At 46.1% G+C, this 8,310-nt stretch overlaps 1 protein-coding gene across 1 annotated transcript in view; it reads left to right on the top strand.

Annotated features, from left to right (window-relative positions):
* Positions 1 to 464: 464 nt before the first annotated feature.
* The window catches only part of hs6st1a (heparan sulfate 6-O-sulfotransferase 1a), a 53,017-nt gene continuing 45,171 nt past the window's right edge, over positions 465 to 8,310 (top strand). The window contains exon 1 of the mRNA XM_046413215.1: positions 465 to 1,276. Within this exon, the coding sequence (XP_046269171.1) occupies positions 777 to 1,276 (500 nt within the window). The 5' untranslated portion in view covers positions 465 to 776. The remainder of the gene's footprint in view (positions 1,277 to 8,310) is intronic.

The following is an 8,310-nucleotide window of genomic DNA, read 5'->3' as shown; positions in this document are numbered from 1 at the left end:
TATATTTTCCACCAAAAGTCTCGATTTCACAGCATTTTTATAAACGGTAAGTTTCCCCGATGGTTGTGAATTTTTGGGTGAGGCATCAAACATCTTGAACTGGAAATCAAAAATACCATAGACTACCATTTCAGTTTTTGTTGTGCTTTAGTGGCAAATATTACCATTTATAAATATTCAAATTACCACAAAGTAAATACAACACAAACAGCCTGGTGCCTTTAGGGCCACAAAGGGCCTCTGGCAGCAGCCCTTGCCTGCAGCCATACACTGTAGGTTCTGTCTTTCTTTCTTTCTTTCTGAAGGCCGCTCTCTATTGGCCCCTAACTGATGACGCGGTCGTTGCGCGTCAACCAATACATTAAAGCGACTCTCCCTTTCACTCGGTTTTCAGAGAGAGAGAGAGAGAGAGAGGGGGAGAGAGAGAGAGGTTGAAAAGGTAGAATTCGCGCTGCATCCTGGGTACATAACTCCATGGTGATGCAGTGAGCCTGTTGTGTAGACGGCAAACCAAAGTAAAGTAAACGGGGGAGGGTCGGCTACGGGGGGGGCTCTCAGCGAGTTACAATGCGTCTTTCACGGCATTGAACAGTCTCGGTGAACGATGAGCCAACTTTGCCGGTCGTCTCGTAGCGGAATAAGCCACTCTTGAGCCCTGAAAACGAATCCTGCTTTGCGGGGCGAGAGCGAGAATGCCGAAGCCGAACGCCCTGCTCCCTGATGTCGGCTTGACTGGGAAATGGTAGCGTACTGCGGGAACCGTACTTGGAAGGAACATGGTCGAGAGGAGCAGCAAATTCTTGTTGATCGTCGTCGGATCCGTGTGTTTCATGCTGATTCTCTATCAGTACGTGGCTCCCGGGGTGATCAATTTCGGCTCCCCGCACGGTTATTTCACGGAGGAAGACGACGGGGACATCTTCCCGACTCCGGACCCCCACTACGTTAAGAAATACTACTTCCCAGTCAGGGACCTCGAGAGGACGATCGATTTCCAAATCAAAGGGGAGGACGTGATCGTGTTTTTGCACATCCAGAAGACCGGGGGTACTACCTTCGGCAGACACCTGGTTCAGAATGTCCGTCTGGAGGTCCCTTGCGACTGCAGACCGGGCCAGAAGAAGTGTACCTGTTACCGGCCGAACCGCAAGGAGACCTGGCTCTTCTCCCGGTTCTCCACCGGCTGGAGCTGCGGCTTGCACGCCGACTGGACCGAACTCACCAACTGTGTGCCGGGGGTCCTCAACAAGAAGGAGAACAAGCAGAAAAATCAAAGGTAAAACTGGGAGCTGTTCGGCTTATTGACTGTAGGTTATGAGGAATTTGTGAACGTGAAGTTTAGGTTGTAACCTGCAGTCAAAATATGGGAATCAACAGTAGCGTTATGACATATTTTTGAGGATCATATCCTAACTTTTAAACTAGATCACTGTGTGACTATATGGCATTTCGGACGAGAAAAATTTGCCCGACGGTACAATAAGGTCACTGTGAACTCACAAAGCTTTAGGTTGCGTTTCTGTCGGAGAAGATTTACATAATCTACTCACTCCGAACGAAATTTACGAAATTATTCACCGTTTCTTTCTGTTCAGTCCTACATTTTTCACATCTTTGGTTTACAAAACAGCCTTTAATGTAGGCTTATTCCTCTGGAGAGACAGTTATAATCAGCCTAATCCAGTTGTAAATTTAAAAGCCTTTGTACATAAAAATTATCAAAACTTTACATGAGTACACAGCAGTTTTCTGATTGAATTTGTACTACATTAGAGTAGTGGTGAGACCAGAGAAGATGGAACATAACAGAAGGTAATTTAACTGAATACCACAAACACATTTAAATTCCCAAACTGTGTTAATGGACGCAATTGGTTGTTATGTTATCTTAAATCAAAAGTCTTTTCCCCTCGCTGGGTGGGACGGTGTTATGGCTTAATGTAACAGAAGAAAGGCGAGGACTGTGTGCATCGCCCTGAAATAGTGGGTTGATAATCGACGCTGAGAGACAAATGTTGACTGACATTTCAGCCCTGCGCTGTCTCAAATGCCACAGGGGTCCAACAGTGCCTCTGACAATTGTTGATAGGTGCCAGTATCAGCCTGCCCTCCCACAGAATCACACACCGAGATTCGGCTGAATTTATTTCAGGCAAGGGAATGTAATACATCCAGGCAACTCATTTCCACTCAGTAATAATCCCTCGCATTGACTGCGATGTGTCCAGACACGATGCGCATTCTTATTAAGTTATAACCCATTTCTTCGCCGCACCTCCCCATTGTTGTTGCCAACATATTGCATCCCTCACCCAGACATATTGATGGCTATATCAGCTTCCATTTCACTGCACCCTTGTGGTTAAAGGGTATGCTTGTTGAATAGGTTATATTGTCTTTGTATTGCTTGTGCTTGTTCCATATTTTATTTTGTCTATGTATGATCAATAGGACAAAGGGGGGCGTTGCAAATTCGTGGGAATTTTAAAGAAGGAAAGAAGTGTTTTGTCACCTTTCTGCCTGTCTGTCTGGCAGACGGGCACGCTGGAGATGTCAGACCGGCTGCTCTGCTTCCCATCGCTACTCAAAAACTGGGAATGAGAGCTGCAGGCTGGGGCTGGGGCTGGGTTGGGGCTGGGCCTGGGCTGGCGAGGGAGGGGGGGCCCTGCAGGGGTTTGGCTCCGCTCTAATCCGGGTGATTATTACCGCTGGGACACACACACATACACACACACTAGCGCTGGTATTTGCTTCTGGCGTCAGTCCTGACTCCCGTGGTTTCCCCTGGTCAGAGGTGATAACGTGTCCGGCCATTTTGCATGGCGAGCTGAGATATCACAGTGGATGCAGGATAAACAGCCTTTCATCACTTTGTGAGCGCTGATTCTTGTATGGGTGTGTATTTATGTGTGTTTGTGTTGCACCTGAAGAGGCCACAGGAACAGAAAGCGACAGGAAGGCAGAGTCGATGAGAGAGGTTTGGGTATACATCAGTGTGAGCGCTGCACGGAGAGGATTTCTTGCCTTTGGTATAATCGACTATCCTATCACTCCTGACAGGAGGAACAAGGGACTATAAGCTTAATAGCACCCTGAAGAAAAACAATGCTGCCCCATATTGCAGGAAGCTCCACTTTTACCGGGAAGAGAAGTGAATTGCTACAATGAGGAACTCAGATGAGAGTTGAACTGAAAGCACAATCTCAGTGTTTCTCTTCACTTTCTTTTCACTGTCTTTCCTGCCTTTTCTCTCTCTCGCAGTGCTTGCGTCTGTTTATGTTCAAGTCCTCATCTCCCTCATTGTTTGGCTCCCTCATATCACTGGAGTAACGCTTGTTTATGGACATTTGTCTTGAGGGCAGTAGCAGTGTGGCGCAGAGGCCAGAGAAAGTGTGAAACAGATCATCTGTGTTTACAGAACGGCGGTGAGGGATTCCTTGGCGCGGTGTTGTATGCATAGCTGTCACATCAGCTGTGCCTATTGTCAGTGTGCTGTAGATAAGCAGTCTGTAGCTCCAGCCAGTAGAGTGACAATTTTACAGTTTTAATGTGTCTGACACACCGCATACCTGCTGAGTTGTCCTGTAAAAACTGCAAGAAGCAGAAGAAAACGGCCTCTATCTGGAAATCTGTGACCTCACAGCATCATTTGCAGTGTTGAGATCCAGCGTTTCTCTGCAGCTGTGTTCTCATCCAGCTGTCAAATGGATTTTACACAAACGGTTCAAACAGTGCAAAAATAAAATGTGAATTAGGACCATTTCCATCAGCAGGATTCAAGTGCTTTTATACGCCTCCTGAATGTCAGAAAACGCATCCACGAGGAAAAAAGAGGGAAAAAGTCAAAAACAGACAAATAGATTTTAGAAATGAAAGTTGTTAAGCCAGCTGCAATTGACATTTACTGTCATGATGCTTTCCTTTGATGGCGAAAACGCATATGTGCTTATGTTTAGAGCTGCCAAAAGCGATTATTTTCATGACTGGTTAACCTTTCCAGAAAATAATAAAAGGTGCCCATCACGAGTTTGAAGAGCCTGCGCTGACAGATTTAGATAGTCTGTTATATCAGACCAATAGTCCAAAACATACATGTTGTCATTTATTTTTTATAATAAATGACTTTAACAATTGATTAAACTGATCCACAAATCCACAAACATCAATTACTTGGCTTTGAAATGAGAGACAGTTGACATTTAAGTGATTTTACTTTGAAAAACCTTTCTGAATGTCCAAAGCAGCCATTGAATGGCTTTTTTATTGATACTGTAACATTTTCCAAGCCTTGTTGTCTTGACTGTATTATTCATTGATTCCACAGATGGGTCTGCATCGCCGCACAGTTTGTGCATAACATTTCTACTTCAAGAGCGCATCAAAACTTTTTTGAGACGTTGAGGAAATTGGATTGAATATGGTGGTTTTTCAAATTCACTATATCATAAATTGTGGGAGGAAGAAAAATGCTACGATGGATTAGGCTTAGTTTGGTTTGGTGACAAATGTGTCAGCTTTAGAGGAAGGCGCATTAAGTAGGAGCGAGCGGCTGTGAGATGAATGGTTGGTAGTAGGAGAGACAGGTCTGTGTTTGATCGGCGGTGAGATGAGATTGAGATGAACAGTGGCATTGTGGGAGAAAAGAGGAACTCACATAGTCAGCAGAGAGCCACTCAGAGTGGATTTGTCATTTCCCACCTCTTATATCAGCTTTAATGTTCGTCACTGATCCCACGGGACACAGTAATACACGCACGCACACGCATAGTGGGACACAAGCTCTAATGAGTGTGTGAAACGAAAAGACACCGACCCTAATGCAGGGCCTTAGATATGGGGCTTCTAATTGGTTAAGGAGGTTCCTATCACTTTACTCAAATTAGAGCCACGCTTTCAGATGGAGGATACCATCTGTCCTGTGTGTGTGTGTGTGTGTGTGTGTGTGTTTTAATCCTAGTGTGTCATAGAGCGTCTTAGTAAGCAAAGTGATGGGGCTAATTTTACTGCCTCTATCACGGGCCCTCTCCAGTCGCTCCCTGTTTTTTCTCTCCATCTCTTTCTCTACCGCCTCCTCCTCATCCCCCTCCGCTTCTGCCTCTAAAACACTTTCCCTCCCTCTCCTTCCATCCTTCCCTCCCTCCTTCCGTCCATGATGGTGTCACTCTCTAATCAAACAGCAGGCCTGCTTTCCGCTCGGTGGCTTCATGGCCGGCGGGCTCGCTCTCTATCTCTCTCCTTCACTTTTTTTTCTCCCTCTCTCCTCTTTTCTCCTCTCTCCATCTCTGCCCCCTCATCTTTCGTTCTCTCTTTTGCCATCTTTCTCTCCCTCTCCCCCCGAGCGTGACTACCGCATTAGAGGAAATGTCTTTTCATGGAAGATTTGCTGCAATTTCCAAAATGGCTGCTTTGCCTAATGGACAACTGCCTTGGTTCTAATGAATGATTACGTGTATGAGTATGGGGGGAGGAGAGAGGGACGGAGGGGGAGATGGAGGCGATGAAGAGTAATATGAGGAAGAGGATGGGACGAGTGTGAGACAAGAGGAGAGCTGTCAAGGAGTGATTGAACAGATAAAAGATGGAGGGGTGAAAACATTTAGTTTCATTGCTGGGGAGGGGGCTAGTCAATTAGCACGGTTGTCAAACACTGGGCTTTGCTTTTCTTTCAGTAGGTCTGTTTCAGATTCACAGCACAAATCACTGCACTCTAAGATGGCTCTGTGTGTAAGTGTGTGTGTGTGGGGCGTGAGAGCGGATGCGTGTGCATGTGGTAGCCCAGCATGGTGCCATCAGCCAGTACAACCCAGAATCCAGATGAACTCCAGGAAGGCTGATTGGCGTATAGTACAAATGTGGACGTGTGTGTGTGTGTGTGTGTGTGTGTGTGTGTATGTGTATGTGTATGCACTCATGTATTGCCAGGCAGGTTGGTGTTAATCCAATCAGATTAGGCAGGTTTAAGTGCTGGCGGCCAGGCACTCCAAAGCCGGTTACGTGCGCTCATCCTGCGACTGCACCACGTTCCAGCATTCCCGACAAACATTCCCACATCCCTCCAGCTAGTTATTCCCTGCCTGTTTGCTTGGCTCAAATCACCTCCTCTTATGGGACTTAAGCCTACTTGCCTTAGTGGAAATCAAGCTCTGACTGGCTTTACTGGTGGTGACTTAATTATTTTATACTCTTTCATTGTACATACAGATGTTTTTTTTTTATGTTGCTTTTCAGGAAAACTATAAATGTAGTTATTACTACAACGTTTGTGAATAACATGCAAGTGGCTCTTCAAGTTTCATTCTCTGCCCTTCACAATATAGTGAAAGGATGTCGCACTTGCACGCAATCTCACACATAAGAGGGTGAGATATGGCCCCTATGTGTTTTCTTCTTTCAGTGGCTTGTGGGGAGTGTTGACAGGCCTCTCTCAGCTACATCGCTGCTTCCCCTCAACTACAAGAGTTCAACTCAGGTTCAGCCCCAGGTCACTGTAACATATAACCCAGCCACACAATTCAGAGTGGAGAGGTTTTAACTCAACAGGATATGTGGATACCTCTTGTTGGGCCTCTCGCTAAACGCACTGGGCTTTAGTTCAACTCCGTGCCACACAGGCCATCTGCAGCCACAGTGCAAAAGACAGCTGTTTGGAGTTGATCATGGATGCCTGAATAAAACCAAGCGCTTGGTTTTGAATAATGCTGCTTGTCAGTGTAAGATATGGATTCTTGTATACTTTATCAAACCTGTACGGTCAAGTTGAGTCAAGTTTGTTGCCACCATTGATTTGCCCCCGCTGTTTCACCTCAGTGTAAAGACAGGACAAGGGGAGGGAGTCGCTTGACTGCTGACGGCTGTCTCTATTGGTGGTCTGTGAAGCCTCCAAGCCTTCATTATTGATTAACCGTTGTGAATCGGAGAGGGTTTTTCATTGACTGATAGAACTTGAATGACGGCAACGTAGAGCAGAGCCTCTTCAGACCGGCTGGCCGTACGCTCAGCAAAGAGGGCGGACGGGTTGAGAGGGAGAGTGGGAGAGAAAAGCAAGAGTGATGTGTTTCTTAATCATTACACAGCGTCTGTGATTCTACGTGTCACTCCGTCTCTTCCACCCTCTGCAGTCGACTGTCAAATGTCAACCACCACCACCAAAGTGATTCTGTGGCCCTATGGACAAATAATCATGCTGCAAATGATTAGCAGACATTTCTATGGCTGGTAATGAGGGGCGCTACGCTGTAGCAGCACCACCAACAGGATTAACGCCTATTGATTAGCCTAGCCTAGCATTAGCCTTGTTGGCTCAAAGGGACTGAACTTATTAGTGGGCGTTTCTATAGTGGTTAATGAGTGGTGCTGCAGAATGCTATGGTATGCTGTCCATGAGAATGGGATTACAGGCTATTAATCAGACAAGAGGCTAGCTGAAGTCATTAGCCAGCCCAGCGGCAAAGTCGGTGCGTCTGTGGCTGATCCCAGTTCCTGGTTTCTAAATCCGGTTTGGCCTTGTCTCTATCGTCTGGTCTCTTGCTGCAGAACGACCCTGAGTGTCTGTCTTTCTTTTAACACCCTTACCCCATGGCGCCCTGTTCTTTGATACCACTCCCCGTCTTTTTCCCTCCTTCCCTCCTTCTTCTGAGATGGAGAATGACGGAGGGAAAGGAGAAGAAAGACTGCTTTCTGCATCCATTAACAGCACTGTCTTTTCATGTCCCTGAATGTCCAGACAGGAGGTGGCCCGGATGAGCTTCTTTTCGTCTTCTTGTCTCCCAGCGCCTAGTGTTTATTTGTAAACAAAAACAAATGCATCGATTTTATATACACATGAGTTTATGAATAAATGCATTCATGAAGCTGACATGTGTCTGTAGGAGTGTGTTTGTATGTGTGAGGGAGAGATGACCAAAGGAGGCATGTGAATGGAAAGGAGATGCTGACAGGCGTGTTAATTGAATTGTGGGAAAAATGCAAATCCTATACTGCCTCTTTGAATTAGGGGGAGGAGTTTTAACTGATTGGGACCGTCTCCTGTTTGGGTACACACACACGCACGCATGCACACACACACACACACACAGAGGCTAATTTTTACCAAATCCCCAAAAAGAGAATGAATGATAGTGTTGTGTCTGCATCCTTCTATGCATCACGCTGTCTTTTTCCCCCATCATTCCTCTCCGTTTTTTCTGTCCGTCATGCCATCCCAGCGCTTCAGTGTCTTTTGTCTGTGTGCGTGTGTGTATGCGTGCTTGTGGGAGTCTCGCCAGAAGAACTAAAGTGCTGATGCCATTCATGGAAAGACAGAAAATGCAG

The sequence above is a fragment of the Scatophagus argus genome, chromosome 15 (genome assembly GCF_020382885.2).
Source record: "Scatophagus argus isolate fScaArg1 chromosome 15, fScaArg1.pri, whole genome shotgun sequence".
NCBI lineage: Eukaryota > Metazoa > Chordata > Actinopteri > Scatophagidae > Scatophagus > Scatophagus argus.
Note: the sequence above shows the minus strand (reverse complement) of the source record. Positions and strands in the feature narration are given on the sequence as shown.